Source organism: Abramis brama (assembly GCF_963993115.1).
Source record: "Abramis brama genome assembly, chromosome: 4".
Classification (NCBI taxonomy): Eukaryota; Metazoa; Chordata; class Actinopteri; order Cypriniformes; family Leuciscidae; genus Abramis; species Abramis brama.
In genome coordinates this window covers 46,409,934-46,426,015 of record NC_139966.1, presented here as the reverse complement: position 1 = coordinate 46,426,015, position 16,082 = coordinate 46,409,934, and the positions used below count along the sequence as shown (strand labels likewise).

The following is a 16,082-nucleotide window of genomic DNA, read 5'->3' as shown; positions in this document are numbered from 1 at the left end:
CATTTCATCTTTTTTAATGAAAACTGATTTAGTCAGATTTAACTGACAAAAGGACTGAAGCCAACACTACAGGAGTTGACTATCATGGGAATGATTGGAAATTTGAAACAATTTTGCATTGTTTATTGCAACAAAAATTTCCAAGATGACTGTATATGAATGGTAATCAGTCCTTTTTCTTTGTTTTTAATTGTCTAATTAACATTTAGGCAGTGTCTGCAGTATCTCCTACTGGTCAGTTGTTCACTAAACTTTCTCCTTTCTTTGAATCGAACTGAATAAATGTATCAGTGTTGCATAGTACATTCTATACAACACTGTATAAAGTTCTGTAAAATATCTCACAAAAACATTGTTCATTCCTATTATATTTTCATTTGGATCCTTCCATTCTCTTTTAAAGGCCATGCATGTCCATCCAAAAGAAGCAATGGAAGGATAAAATTCTTGCCATTCCAATATGAGGTTCACTTGATCAAAGACATCAGGGCGATTAAGTCACAAGGCTTTCAGGGAACTTATCGGATTATCAAAATAAGAGTATTTTCAAACTTTTTCATTATATTGCATCAAATTTGATCAGCAATATGCTATTTGTACACCTTTTATCTGGCTTGTTTATGTGTGGTTTTACATACCAATATAGAATCTTTTCCCCTCACATAAGTCCTGGGTAATAACTGGCTGGTTACAAGACTTGTCTTTCTGATTGTGACCAATCCCTGTTCTAGACACTCCATCTGGGGAGAGAGCGCCCACTTTCATGCACCCACCAGGAGCGCACAGTACCGCCATGGTCCTGAAAGGAGACACGCTGGAGCTGGAATGCCTCGCTGATGGCCTGTAAGTAACAGGAAGTGGATAAATGGGTATATCTTGGGTCGAAGAGTAGCTAGTAGTTGTTATTCTGATTGAGGTCAGATTGTATTAAAGGTTTTGCTTAAATGTGACTTACAGTTCAAAAGTTTTTGAGTATTTTTGTGTTTTTCAGTCCAACACCAGAAATCTCCTGGACTAAGGGGGTCGGGGAGCTGCCAAGCAGCCGTTTTTCATTTCACAGTTTCCAGAAAACTCTGAAAATAACTGAGGTGACAGAAGCGGATGGGGGAGATTATCGCTGTTTAGCCAAGAATCGCCTGGGGAGCAACCATCACACCATCACTGTAGTGGTCAGAGGTCTGTCACAGGACGTCTTTTCATCTGTCACATCTTAAAAATCCTGTTTAGTCACATCATTCACTGACTCCTGGACACCATCCTGAACCATTCATGGCTGATTTAAAAGACCCTTTGTGTTTCCTGTTGTTCAGATAATAACCCCTGGTTTGCCAAATATCCAAAAATATTTGTTACTATTTGTTTTGCAACATATGTTTGACTAATTCTAATGTGTGGCACAGGAAAAAAACATTCTAAATTAAAACTTTAAAATTTTGTCAATTTGATTTTGAACTCTCTCCTTCCATCGCCACAGCGGCTCCTTTTTGGATCAGTGCCCCTCAGAACCTCATCCTGGCCCCGAAAGAAAACGGAATGCTCACCTGCCGGGTGGGTGGCAACCCTCAACCCAAGGTCACATGGTCTGTCAACGGAATTCCCATTGAAAGTATGTCACCCACTCACATAACCACTTTCTGTGAGCTTTTGTCAAAAAATGTTATCTTTTTCAGTATCTAGCTACTATTTTCAATGTTTAACAAAATTTATATTGATATGTAAAAAGTTCTGATTTATTGTAGTTAATCATTTTGTTCGTACAGTACTGTACATGTAAATAAACTCATTTAATAAAACTGAACCTGCGCATAACAGGGTCAAGTTCATCGGTTGCGCATTCTTTTCTTAGCATAATATTTTGTTTAATGCTGCTTTTCACCCCTATCGCTTACATACGTTTTTAATTAAATTTTTCATTTGTATCATATCTGTTGAAGTTTGATGCTTTCACCCTAATTCCTTCTATTGTTTTTGTACCAATGGAAAATATTGCTCTGATTAAATAATAAATTAAATAATCTAATATACAGACAAAAGGGTATTTCTCCCTTCAGATGTAGTTAGCTACTTAGTTAACTACTTGTTAGTAGCTTGTAGCATAGCTTTCTTGAAAAGAATGGCTTGATTATAGTTTTACTATGATTATAAATTATGATGTTATTTCTTGATAGACTCACATAAGGACCCCAGTCGGAAAATCAAAGATGACGAAATCATCCTCAGTGATGTTCAGACAGGCTCAAGTGCTGTTTACCAGTGCAACGCCTCCAATGAGTATGGTTACCTGCTGGCCAATGCCTTTGTCAGTGTCCTGGGTTAGTTCTATTCTATTCTGTTCTATTCTATATTCTATTCTATTCTATTCTATTCTATATTTTTCAAATGTTTTGTTGAATATATTCTATTATGTTTCAGCTGAACCTCCAAGGGTGCTGACTCCTCCAAATCATGTGTACTCAGTCATCACTAACAGAAGGGCTCTATTAGACTGTGCTTCGTTTGGCTCGCCCCTCCCAAAGATCACATGGTGAGTTTTTTTATTTTTTTTTAGCATTCATTTTCATTCTTTTTAGGCTTGTCTTTAATGTCCAGAAAAGTGTTTACTGTGAGTTAATGCTGCATGCTGATTATGTGTCTGTGATCCCCAGGTTTAAAGACAGTCAAAGCATACTGGATAGCGACTCGTACACCATTCATAAAAACGGTACCTTAGAGATCAGTGTGGCTCAGTCACTAAACAGCGGCAAATACACTTGCATGGCCTCTAACAATCTTGGAAACAAAGAGAATCACATTTACCTGGAAGTGAAAGGTGAGTGAAAGCTAAATTGAATTTGTCCAGCTTAAATCAGCGTATCTGTAATATGTTGAATGAAGGAAGGAATAATAGACTAGACTAAAGGAAGTAGTAAGATGGGAAATGTTGTTTCTCTCTTTCCACAGAGCCTACACAGATCCTCAGACAGCCTGGGTATAAAGTGGTCCAAAGAAACAGCAGGGTTGTGTTTGAGTGTAAGGTCAAACATGACCCCACTCTCTTCCCCTCCATGATATGGCTCAAAGACAACGAAGAGCTTCCTGACGATTCTCGGTATGACCTGCAATCAGTGCTGCAAATGTTGTTTAATATAAGCACCATATAAAGCCGAGCTCAGCATCTTAAGCGCTGCACATGATAAGAGCAAGGGAGATTCATTTTTTATATTTTATTATTATATATTTTTATTGCCACTTCAGTTTCTATAGCATTAACAGTATACACTTTCTGGTCAGTTTATTTGGTACACCTTGCTAGCACACCTTGGTCGGACCCCATTTTGCCTTCAGAACCACCTATTTAAAAAGATGCTGGAAACATTCCTCTGAGATTTTGGCCCTTATTGACATGATAATATAATGTACCTATAATGTAAAGCATAATTTAGTTTGAGAAAAGTGAAAACCTTAAAAGTTCTGAAAGGTGTGTTTAAATGCTTTTGAAAGGTGGCATGTATCTCCTAGTTTTTGACTAACAGGTGTGCATGTGTGTAGATTTGAGGTGGGCTCTGATAGTCTGACTATAAATGGCGTGACAGAGGAGGATGAGGGCACCTACACCTGCATCAGAAACACCACCTTGGACCAAGATTCAGCCAGAGCCACACTCACAGTTGTCGGTACGCTCAGTTTATACATCACAAAACTGTACAATATACAATTTGGCTTCCTTTTGATTATATGGGTGCTGTTGAAGAGTTGAAATTGTATTTTTTCTGTATAATTAAATTTTGACTTCCTCAAAACTGCTTTCCTTGTCAGAGGCCACACCAACACCAACTTTAGTACTGGGTAAAGCTCACTTCTTTAAGTTCCCAAACAGGTCCCAAACCCATTTTACACATTTGTATATATATATTTATTTTTTTGGTTTGTTTGTTTATCCCTCTTCATCTCCCTAATATGTGCTTATGAATGTGTTTTGTTGATTTTGCCCATTAATAAATAAACTGTTAAAGACAATTTTCATCTTGTTTACAAATGAGGCACACTCAAACTTAAAATAAAGACCTGCATGGTTTCAGCTTTACCTACAAACTCATGACTATTTTATATTTTCACAAATTAGTGCTGAATTCCCACTGTGTCCCACTGAGGGTTTGGTTTAGGGGTGGACCTTCATGCTTAGATATATTTCGTACGACTCAAATCTTACAAATTCTTATGAATTTGCCAAAATGTAAAATAGTTTTGTTTTCTCATGAGATCTGTTTGGCTGTGCCTTGTAATCATGCCTTTAACAGAATGTGAGATTTCAGACTGGAATTTTTTTAAGTTTTGTGGTCATTTTTTGTCATTTTATTTTGGCTTGTGTTGCATGTTTGTAATGTCTGGTGCACTTCCGCTGGATCGAGTTTTGTGTCTCATAATATCTGTTTTTTCAGAGAAACCGGACCGGCCCACAGACCTGGAGCTGACGGACCAGGGAGAGCGCAGTGTTCGGCTTACATGGACCCCTGGTGATGATCACAATAGCCCTATTGAATGTGAGTTAAAAACTGAACTTTGTTTGATTCCTTGTGTCAAATCAAATAGAGATGCACATATTACACCAACAGCTTCTGATCCATTTTTCCCTGGTTACCTCAGTGTTCCTGATCCAATATGAAGATTCGCTCCACGAGCCTGGAGTATGGCACAATATGACCAGCGTTTCTGGAACCAGCACCACAGCCAAACTGGATCTGTCCCCATATGTTTATTACTCTTTCAGGGTTCTGGCACTCAATAGCGTAGATCTGAGTGAGCCCAGCGTGCCGTCCAGCCAGTACCGGACCAACCCTGCACGTGAGTGACCTTATTAGGAAGTAGATTGCTTTAAAATATTTAAACTTCCCTATATTTGTATGGCTCAAAGTCTGATTATGATCCTCACAGACCCTGACAGGAATCCATCAGACGTTCAAGTCATTGGAACGTCACCCGACAGTATGACAATAACTTGGACGGTAAAACTCTTTTGATGTGATTTGATTCAATACAGTACCTACTAATTTATCTTTTTTTATATAGTTTCTAGTTTTATAGTGACTCCTAAAAGTATTTGGACACTATTAAAGATGTAGTTGAATAGATGATGAAATGTCAAAGCATTTGATAAACCTGTTTTTCTTTTTAATGTCTGGTGAGCAGGAGCTGACTGGGCTGGAGTCGAACGGTCCAGGCCTAAAATACAAGGTTAGCTGGAGTATGAAAGATGCGGATCGCTGGACGTCAATTGATCTGGCCAATGTCTCGCAATACATGGTGACAGGAACGCCCACTTTTGCACTCTATGAAGTCACTGTACAGGCGGTCAATGACTACGGGTCTGGCCCCAGACCAGAGGTGATGCTTGGATACTCAGGAGAGGACTGTGAGTGAGCTGCAGAAAGCACTCAAATTTATTTCCATTCATATTGTTTTAATTATTATGTAATATATTATTATATAATATGTAATGACACATTATTTTATATAACATTTCTATTCACAAAATGTGAATATATAATGTTCTATCATGACAACTCTCGGAGAGATTGGCATGGTAATGGTAATGGATATGGCAATGTTACTGTATTTGGTCTTGGCAGAATAGATCTGCTACACTGCTGCAGAGCAAGTACCGAGACTTACTACTGCCAATACATTCACAGACATTGCTGTGAGCATGTAAGACATGCTGCTGCTGCACATGTAACATACATGAAATAACCACTGTAGCAGATCTATATAGGTGGAGCTGGGGAAGGTGGAGGGTTTCTGAAAGCGAGCTGCAGACCCTTAATGGCAACACTACTGGCTGTGCTATGTAGATGACGATGCAATCGCTATCAAATGAGTTAAGGACCTATCAGTCTGCGCCATCTAGAGTTTCATGCCCAAACTTGGCATTTATTTGATTTATATTATATTATATTATATTATATTATATTATATTATATTATATTATATTATATTATATTATATTATATTATATTATATTATATTATATTATATATTGCACTGCGACAAAATCACTGAAAGTTTACATCAGAGGTGGTGGACACAGAGTCTGAAAAATGTTGATTACTGAGGAGTAGTTCCATTCCAAATTTTAATAAAAAAAAACACATTCAATATTTTTATGTACAGCATGTATTTTGTCATCTCAGCACCAACTGTGGCCCCAGAGAATATACAAGTTTCAATTCATAATGGGACAGTTGCTGAAGTTCGCTGGGACGCTGTTCCTCTTTCAACAGTCCAAGGTCGACTGAAGGGATATAAGGTACTTACTGAACAATTAAAATGCATTTACGTTAAATATTCTATACCAGTTATGGTCATCTACCTAAATATGTTGACATTTGAGCTGCAAACAGTCTAACGTGTCGTACATTTTGTAGGTGAGTTATTGGAAGATGAGAAGCTTACATAAGCAAGACTTTGAGCATGAAAGGCCACAGGTGCTCATCTTCAACGGGGACGAGACAGAGGGTCGTCTGCCCGGCCTTAATCCCTACAGCCAGTACGCCCTCAACATTAGAGCCTTCAATGGGAAAGGAGACGGACCCACCAGCGCCGATCAGCAATTTGAAACACCAGAGGGAGGTACAGTAGTGTGTACTTACTTTTACTCTTATACTATATGGACTCATTTGTCAAAGTATGGAATTTTATTGTCATTTAAATGATTTTAAATTATATAAATTGTGGTTTTTTTAGTTCCTGGGCCTCCTAAACATTTAAAAGTCCAAAATCTGAACCTGGACTCACTGTTTGTGGAATGGGCACCACCTCTGGAAGATAACGGCCACCTGACTGGATACTTGCTCAAATACCAGTCTAGTAGGTCTAAAACCACAGCATGTTGGATGGGAATCTGTTGCTGATTGATGAAAAGATAAAGATTGCTTATACTTTTCACCTTTTCTGTTTTAACTCTCTGCTTGTAGTCAATACGACTGATGAACTTGGGCCTCTCAAAGAGCTGCTTCTCCTAGCAAACGAGACCAGCATCACTCTGGACAACCTCAAGTACAGCACGCGCTACAAGTTCTATCTGAATGCCATGACTGTCAAGGGCTCTGGCCCCACCGTCACAGAAGAGGCTGTCACAATCATGGACGAAGGTGAGGACTAGCTTTGTGACTGATTTACAATATAATATTTTCAGCATTCGATGCAAGGATCCAGATGCAGTATTTTATTCTCATCGGGGGCTTCGTATAAATTGCAAGGAGAATAAAACTTATACAAAGGTTTGTTTCAACTGAGGAATCCAGTCCTCAGATTCCTGAATCTGAGTGATCTTGATGTCATTCCATGTTCCATGACTACAGTGTTAATACTTTCAGTGCTTTTAGGGTTGGGTATGAATAGATTTAATACACAAACTTAACACCTAGCCTTATTTATTTATTTGTTTGTTTGCAAGGCAATATTAGCCACTTATTTAAATGCTATTAACTTTAGTCTGTGATCATGTTCTTTATCAGTATTTTTTGCCTTATTTTAAGCATACAGCTTTGCTAAATATATATTTTTTGTATTAATTTTTTAGCCTCTTTGGTAAGAAAAACAAACTTAATTCTTACTTCCAATATCTTATGCCAATATCTGTTTTGTTCGAAAAATATTTAGATTACCGCTGGAAAAGAAGACAAAATGCGGATTAAGTTTAATTTATTAAACTGATTAAACATTAAACACATTTTTAATATATACAATTTTATATATAAAATTCTCCAATTTGTGTTCTATTTTGTTCTGTGAAACTAAAGTTGCTTTAGATCGTTGCCTTAAATGTGTTATGGTGCTCTGGCCTTTTGGGTTCCATGATTACTGGTAAATCTTCTTTGTTTTTGGGTTTGTTTGAATTGAATAAAAATGAACCTTTCAACGGCATCATATTTTGTGATTTACACTTTTGGAAACATTCTATTTTTAAATGATTGGTCGTCAGGTGGCCACTACTTACATCCACTCTACTTTTGTCTTCTTTTGTCTCTATCTCTCTCTTTTCTTTTAAGCGTTAATTCGGCATCCCGCAGTAAAGGCGGGTAAAGGTAACACCAGTATCGGGCTGATGAGAATGCATGCTGGTCAAGCATCAGCTATGAGACTAGAAAGCCACTGTAGCACTGAAAGGAGATAGATACATATGCATGAACTTCCTCAGGCCAAAAAGCTTTACACCTGACCTGGCCTGCTCCATATGTCCTGGAGAGTCATGTTACCAAGAAATGCAAATTCCATCCCACTGCTTTCATTAGGGCTTAGCTAGAACATCTGTTGTTAAAGGAATAGTTCACTCAAAAATAAATGCTGTAGCTTTAATACTTGAACACCTGTTTGTGGAACACAAAAGGATCATTTTTGATGAATCTCCATGAAGCTCTTTTCCATATGACAACAGTTGTACAGAATTGTGACCAAGTCTGTTAAGCTCCAAAAAAAAAAAACATTTAAATTGTTATTCACTCATCTTTCCACCCAGTGAACTGTTGTGACTGTATCAGTCAGTGAGTCCGGTGAACTCGAGAACCGGATCAGTGAATGAATCGTTCTTCTGAGTCACTTCTTTTCAGTGATGTTGAAGTTCACAAATTGGACTAAATGATTAGTTCATGAATTGAAATGATTCATAAATTGAACTGAATCATCTTATTGACTCGGTTGTTAACAACTCACTTTATGGGATGATTATCAGTGAATACTGACTTAAATTTGGGTCCTTTCGTCACAGCAAATCTACAGTATCGTATCACTTCAGAAGACTAACTATTGCACACAAGTCATATGGTCTACTTTATTGTCATTTTTGGAGGTTAACAGCTGTGGTTATTGTGGAAAAGGTGCGATAATTTTCATAATAGAAAATCATTTTAAAATCAAAGGCTGAGGAAAAAATGCCAGAAGTTTCATTTTGGGCTGAACTATCCCTTTAATTAGTTTAGACAAGGACTTTAGATGTTTTTCAGTATAGAGTAATGTTTGAACGTATGATGATGAGACAAACCCAAATCTGGCTGCCTTGATCTCAGGGTCCTCTCTGCAGCTCTCATTGCACCAGTAAACTGCACGTTCCTGCATGCTGTTAACTCAGATCTGCATTTCTCTTTCGCTGCCTTGTTTTCTCTCTCTCTAATGTTTTGTGTCATGTTGTGTGTTTCACTATTCTCTGTATTCTTCCAGGATCAGCCCCCCCTTCTCCACCACCAACCCCCTATGTCACTCAATCATTGCAGTCCCCGTTTCACAAGGGTACAAACACTCCTGTCCCGTCACCTTCTCTCGTTCCTCGATTGTTATGCTTGTATGATACTGTGTTGAACAGGAAACTGTTGACAATATGCTGTTTAATACCTCACAAGGTGTCGGATACAGTTTCACTCATGATCTATAATAAAAAGGAAAGTGATGACAGTTATCCCTTTAACTAGTGTAGATTCAAAAGTTTGGGGTCTGCAGCTTATTTATTCAAAAGTGGCATTTATTAAAACATTAATATGGAAAAGTTATTTTAAATTGTAATCATATTTCACAACATTACTGTTTTACTGTATTTTTGACATCTTTCAAAAACAAAATAAAAAATCTCACCAACCCCAAACTTTTGAACGATTGTGCGAGTAATTGAAAAAAATTATGTCTAGTAGCCCCAAAAAGAACACTTAAAATGTGAATTTTATTGTATTAGATATCAAATATCAAAACTAGTGGCATATAAGCAAATTATGCTAAAGATTTGATCAGGACTACCTTCTATATTAAGTCCACACACTTTTTTTGGGGCCGCAAGACATCGAAATATATAGGATTTTTGTGGCAACTTCTCTAAATTCTTACATCAATTGTACTTTTCCTTGTTTGATCAGTGCCACCTGCTGCTCGGATGTTTGGGAGCGTGAACTCCTCGGTGGAGGAGGGCCATGCTGTAATAAGCTGGGAAAACTCTTTGCCGGATAGGAATGTTTATGTGGAATATGTTGTTGCTAACAGTAAGACTTTCCTCCTTAAAATTTCACTACTGCAGTGCGTCTCTATATAGCCTTTGTGCAGTATAATTCATAGTCAAAGTTCATAGATCAAGTTATTTTCTACTATTTATTGTGTAATATCAGAATAAACATTGTTTTGATAGATTCCTGTACTTTTATTAACTCAACATTTTATTATGCTTTAAAACAACTTAAATACATAAAAATAAATAAATAATAAAGAACGATTTTTTTTCTGTTTTTCTGATTATAATTACAAGTGACTTAGAGTAGTTGACCCAAAAATTAAAATTCTGTCATCATTTACTCACCCTCAAGTTGTTCCAAACCTGTATGAATTTCTTTCTTCTGCTGAAACCAAGCAGTTGATGAGCCCTATTGACTTCCATAGTAATATTTTCTATACTATGGAAGTCAGTGAGGTCCATCAACTGTTTGGTTACCCATATTCTTCAAAATATCTTCTTTTGTGTTCAGCAGAAGAAAGAAATTCATACAGGTTTGGAACAACTTGAGGGTGAGTAAATGATGACAGAACATGATTTTGAACAATTCCTTTAAAGAACAAATTCTACTGTAGCATTCAATTCATTAAATACACTTTTTTTGGAGTAATTGGTTTTGCAATAATCTCTCCCCTGCCGTCGGTCCTTCTCTCCAGGTAATGAACCCTGGAAAACAGAGTTTGTAAATGGCACTCGGACATATCAGATTAGAGGACTAAAGCCGGGGATGCCTTATAGGGTTCGGTTGGTAGCCAAAGACCACTCAGACGCAACGGTCCACAGTACAGAGGTTCTGGTGATTACAGTTCCAGGTGAGGAGAGCATGTCTGTAGATCGCCAGAATCCACCTCACCTGTCACTCACCCATGAAGCCCCGCCCAGTCTCAGTTCCAGACATCAGCTGTAGTTTTGGTTTGGAATATTAACAAATTAGACATGCTTGGAGTCCAGGCAGGTTTTTGGAAATGTAGATGCATGCCAGAATTGTCCATCTTTGCTTCCTTCCTTCATTCTTTCTTTCCTTTCTTCCTCTTTTTTTTTTTTTTTACATCCTACAGAGGTCTTCAGAGGATTTTAAATGCACAGTGCACTTCCTCATATCCATGGTGTTCATTTCTTGTCAGCGTCATACAAATGAGACTTTTGATTTTGTTGCCGTGATTTAGATGTTCAACCCATGTTCATTTCTGTTTTACTGTTGATGACACAATTTAAATTTCTTTTTTGGGGGGGGGTGACATTTGAGCGATACATTAACCATAACATTTCAAATGAAAGAAAACTGAGAATTGCTTCCTGTCTCTTTTGTGTGTGCATGTACAGCCATGACCAGCAAGCAGGTTGACATTGCCACGCAGGGCTGGTTTATCGGGCTGATGTGTGCCATTGCTTTACTGATCCTGGTGCTCCTCATCGTTTGCTTCATAAAGAGGAACAAAGGAGGCAAATATCCGGGTATGTGAATGTACAAAATTGATGCGAGATATTTAAGCGCATCCATGTGGTAAAAAATCCTAAGGCCACTAATACGTGACAAGATTCTACTGACAAATAAGCAAATTTGTGGCTTTGACCACGTGAACTATTTTGAATGAAAATCCAAACTTTAATGCCATGCAAACTTGTTGATTTTCCAATCACATAGTGAAAGAAAAAGAAGATGCCCATCAAGACCCAGAGATCCAGCCCATGAAAGAGGATGATGGGACATTTGGGGAGTATAGGTGAGGAGAACTACTGCAGTTATTTATATCACTAGACAGAAATCATAAGAACTAAATGTTAAAATTGCACTGGTGATTTTGTTGTGGTTTCACGACTCATTGAAAGCAAACTTACTTCTCTTGCTCAGGGATTCAGAATGTAATTTTTTCATTCCTCTGAGATGAATGCAAACATCTGTGGCCCCTCCACAAACAGCTTGAGGAAAGCAGGAGCGACCCGTTTTATACGTTATAACAATCCTTAACCAAAGCTGTGTACTATATGACTGTATACAATGATTTTACATTCTTCATTTTACATTTTTATTTATTTAACACATTTTAAATGTCAAATCAATTGCCTTCCTGATTTACATTAATGCTGGATTTATTGCTGTGATTTTGTTTTGTGTCATCATTAATATGTATTGTCATTGATATTTATTATTCTTTTTAATTTATTATTTTGGATTTGTGTGAATTTCTAGTAATATGTCTGGTCATATTGTCATATTGCTGTTGCAATGCAGTAGATATGATTGGAACTGACTGATGAATTGGTCTCAGCTTACAGTAGCTAATTCAGGACATAAATTCAAATATTTGAAATAAATATTATATATTAAATGTTAATGAATAAATATTAAATATTTAAATTATATATAATGGACCCTTAAATCATCAGCTTCTGAACATGCCAAATCAGAATTGCAATTGAAGTCATCAGTCATGTTTGTTTTTTGTCTTTGTATTAACATTCCATGTCCTGTTCATGAAGTCCATCATTTGTTGTGTATAATGTCACTGCATACGTTTGTCTTTATTGCAAAGTAATAACCTCATTGTCAAACATGTCAGTCTGTCTCATTTGTTCCTCTTGTGTGTTTTGATATTGGGGGGAGTTCAGGTCTTTAGAAAGGTAAGAGGGGCTTTGCAAATTTTGCATGCATAAATTCCACCATTATTCATCTCTTAGTTACAGTAGATCATTAAACGAATAGCTGTAAATCTCATGGACAAGCCAAATCCAACCTTTAGTTCCAACCGTGTCTGAAAAAAAAAGTGCATAGTTATTTGTATTTTTGATTGCTTATTGTGATTTTACTTCATTTATATCATTATTTTGCTGCATTTGTTTAGAAATCCTCAGTGGTCATTTTCTTTTCTTTTTTTTTCTTTTTTTTTTCTGTTTTGAGAGAAGTGGTTTATGCATTATGATGAATGTGCCCTAACTTACCCTTTCAAATGCACGTTTTGACCAGTTATTACCATCTACTACCTCCCGGATGTAGGAGAGACGCATTTATGGACTGTCGTGTAAATACCTGCACTAAAACAGCATGTTGGAAATGGACAATCTCCAATATCTAGTTTTAAATTGTGCTGTTTGTAATATCCTCCCCTCCCCCTTGTCTCTGCTCTTTGCATCAGTGATACGGAGGATCACAAGCCCCTGAAGGGCAGCCGGACCCCATCCAATGGCACGGTCAAGAAGGACGACAGTGACGACAGCCTGGTAGATTACGGCGAGGGAGGAGACGGCCAGTTCAACGAGGACGGCTCATTCATCGGACAGTACAGCGGGAAGAAGGAAAAAGACACGGCGGAGGGCAACGAGAGTTCGGAGGCTCCTTCCCCGGTCAATGCCATGAACTCCTTTGTGTGACTACCTGGATACGCCTCATGACCTTTGACCCATCCAACGCCCCTCCCCCTTGTCACACCATCTTATGGAGAACATTCTCTATTGCACTGTGACCCCCTTGACATCACACAGAAAAAGAAATAAAACAAACTCCCCTGATGTAAGACAGTGAGAAATTATGCAAAATGCAAGCAGAGGGCCAGTCCTAGCTTCACCGCGATTGGTCAGAGTGAACATCACATGACTTTAAGACGTAATAAGCATATTATCTTATTGCAAGCATACATATATATTAATATATGTGTATAGGAATATATAAATTGACATATATAAGAAACTATTTTATTAACATGGCCCTATTTACTGTCGGATGGCATTATATCACACCATCTTGTACCTTGGACACGCATGGAATCAGTTATTGACATCATGCCTTCTGCGAATTAGCATTAAGGTGTGGTCACATTTACTGTTGTTCACTGAATTTTCACAGGTGAAAACATTCATTTCACTGGGAATTTGGGAATTTTGCATAAGGGAGAAAGATTTCGCCACATGCCACATATTAACAATATTCAATGGACCTTTTTGCATGTGAAATTTCGCCAAAATTTCGCTAATGTGACCGCACCTTTAGCCAGCTTTGTGGAGACAGTGAACCTCGTCTGACTGTATTGATACCACTTTTGCTTCACAGCTAATGCCTGTTGCGTTCTGTCGTCAGTGTTAAAATCGGTATAATGCACATTTCAGGCATCAATGTCTTTGTGGGCATTGTTGTGAAGTATGTAATACGTGTAAAAGCTGTTCTTAGGCGTCTTTTTGGCAGACAGAAGTTTCGAATAAACGAAAAAATCACAGAATTGAAAAACTGGTTATCAGGGATGAGGCAGCATGTTTTTGACACACAAGCACGCAGACGTGGTTTTGTCCTTTTTCAGTTCTTTTGTGGTTCATTTTGCACCCTTATATTTATTCACGGCGAACCTCTTTCGATGTTTTATCCCTGAAGAAAAGTCAGTGACCGACTTTAAGTCAAGGTTCACTTCACCCAGGACGGTTTTTGTGAAGGAAAGCCCCCCAGTCAGCCATGTAGCCACCCGTAGCCCCGCGTTGGGCGCCAGAATTCACGCCGCCCTCGGTGTGGTTTTACAGTAAGGGATGCAACGAAGGCCCCTCAGCACGGTTCCTTAGTGCCTTGGTAGAAAACATTATTCTATAATCAAAAAACGAGTCCCTCTCATCGCTTTGAGTCCTTTTATATCACTACTGCAAGGGATACCGAAGTCCAGGGCTGACTGAAGACCGCAAGACTTCAGGAAATGATGTCCACATACTCAGCTGCCACAGAAATCACCTCAAATTGGGGTGAGGGGCATCTCAATCCCCTTACTGACAGCTAAAAATACTGCCACTTTTCTGTAATGAGTGAACTGCTGTTGATTGGTCAGATCTGACACATTGATGGCAACTCATAGAGGCGATGGAAACATCCGACTGTGGTATTTACAGTAGCCTGTCCTTGGAAAAATCTCAACATATGCGACACCAGTAGGCAGAAATATACACATTCTCACATGTAACTGTTTTTTAAACCATGTTATTGCATGTTATGGAGTATTACAAGCTGTCGGGTGTAGTGAAATCAGGGCTTCACTGAACACACGGTCGGCAGTGGTGCTGCCGTCAAATATGGCTGGAGTATGTGCGGTTTATGCGGGCATGCATATGTACATGTGTGCGTTTGAGTGTGTGTGTGATGGCTGTGAATGTCTGTGCACTGTATATATGGGGCGAGCCTCTGTTTTTTGGCAAGGCCCTAGATTTTCATGATTTACTGTAGCTTGTCATAACTTGCATCAAGTTTTTTAGTTTCGGAATTGTCTGCTTTTTAATGTATAGATATGACATTTGCTTTGTAAATATCCAGCCAAAATGATATCCTATCACGCCCTTCACGCAAAATCCCAGGATGCTCTAGAGGGACTGTCCCAGCAATGTATGTACTGTAAGTCACTTTGGGTGAAGAAAGGAACCCAGCTGAAAAGTGACAACACCCCCATTTCCTGAACCCCATGAGTGAGAAAAACAGGGATCAACCGATGATTGAGTATACTGTACGTACTGTAAGGTATAGCACTGCAGTAAACCGCACAGTGTTCCACCTGAATTCACACACACGTATCAGCTCTTATTCTTTTAATGGCACTGTTGTTTTCTTTTCTATTTGGCCAGCTAGCTTATGACATTTTTCTGGAGGAAAAATAAGAGAAGAAATGGACGCATCCCCAAAGAAGGAGGCCGGATTGCACTGCTGTGGGTGCAGAATCTTTTGATGCGTTTTTGTCGGAGGGGGCAAAGACGGATGAAACGTAGTGTGTGAAATAATATTCTGGTTAATGTTAAAGCTACATGAAATTAAAGCATGAAAGGCTGTGAAAATGGTTTACTCTATAATATAATCGCAAAACAAACAAAAAAATATTTTGTATATAAAAGAATTAAAATAAATGTTGGTTTCCGGATTTCACTACCATCTGTCTGTTTTTGATTTTATTCCTTGTACACAATAATTATCTTAATCAAAGAACATTTATTCACAGTGACTTCACAAATAAGAAAAAAAAAACATTTTTTTTTTGTAAACATTCTTTACTTTTGTTAAAAAAACATTTTGTTTCTTTTGATTTAAATAATATTAAACTTTCTCATGGCTGTTTTAATATTAATG

General features: G+C 38.0%; 1 protein-coding gene across 16 annotated transcripts in view; it reads left to right on the top strand.

Moving 5' to 3' along the window:
• The window catches only part of nrcama (neuronal cell adhesion molecule a), a gene marked incomplete at its 3' end in the record, with an annotated part of 49,977 nt that extends 34,096 nt beyond the window's left edge, over positions 1 to 15,881 (top strand). For 3 of the 16 annotated variants that reach the window (XM_084111865.1, XM_084111856.1, XM_084111864.1), the window contains 24 exons: positions 732 to 843; positions 992 to 1,176; positions 1,475 to 1,606; positions 2,169 to 2,312; positions 2,413 to 2,524; positions 2,646 to 2,809; positions 2,941 to 3,088; positions 3,529 to 3,653; positions 3,796 to 3,825; positions 4,419 to 4,520; positions 4,624 to 4,821; positions 4,912 to 4,982; positions 5,167 to 5,389; positions 6,168 to 6,283; positions 6,402 to 6,606; positions 6,721 to 6,843; positions 6,951 to 7,127; positions 8,028 to 8,063; positions 9,193 to 9,261; positions 9,876 to 9,998; positions 10,660 to 10,815; positions 11,327 to 11,458; positions 11,649 to 11,727; positions 13,138 to 15,881. In XM_084111865.1, coding sequence (XP_083967991.1) covers positions 732 to 843; positions 992 to 1,176; positions 1,475 to 1,606; positions 2,169 to 2,312; positions 2,413 to 2,524; positions 2,646 to 2,809; positions 2,941 to 3,088; positions 3,529 to 3,653; positions 3,796 to 3,825; positions 4,419 to 4,520; positions 4,624 to 4,821; positions 4,912 to 4,982; positions 5,167 to 5,389; positions 6,168 to 6,283; positions 6,402 to 6,606; positions 6,721 to 6,843; positions 6,951 to 7,127; positions 8,028 to 8,063; positions 9,193 to 9,261; positions 9,876 to 9,998; positions 10,660 to 10,815; positions 11,327 to 11,458; positions 11,649 to 11,727; positions 13,138 to 13,372 — 3,197 coding nt within the window. Of the gene's footprint in view, positions 1 to 731; positions 844 to 991; positions 1,177 to 1,474; positions 1,607 to 2,168; positions 2,313 to 2,412; positions 2,525 to 2,645; positions 2,810 to 2,940; positions 3,089 to 3,528; positions 3,654 to 3,795; positions 3,826 to 4,418; positions 4,521 to 4,623; positions 4,822 to 4,911; positions 4,983 to 5,166; positions 5,390 to 6,167; positions 6,284 to 6,401; positions 6,607 to 6,720; positions 6,844 to 6,950; positions 7,128 to 8,027; positions 8,064 to 9,192; positions 9,591 to 9,875; positions 9,999 to 10,659; positions 10,816 to 11,326; positions 11,459 to 11,648; positions 11,732 to 11,855; positions 12,015 to 13,137 lie in introns of those variants that run through there. The other 13 variants (XM_084111859.1, XM_084111858.1, XM_084111860.1 and 10 more) reach the window with 10 other exon arrangements.
• Between the last annotated feature and the right edge of the window lie 201 nt (positions 15,882 to 16,082).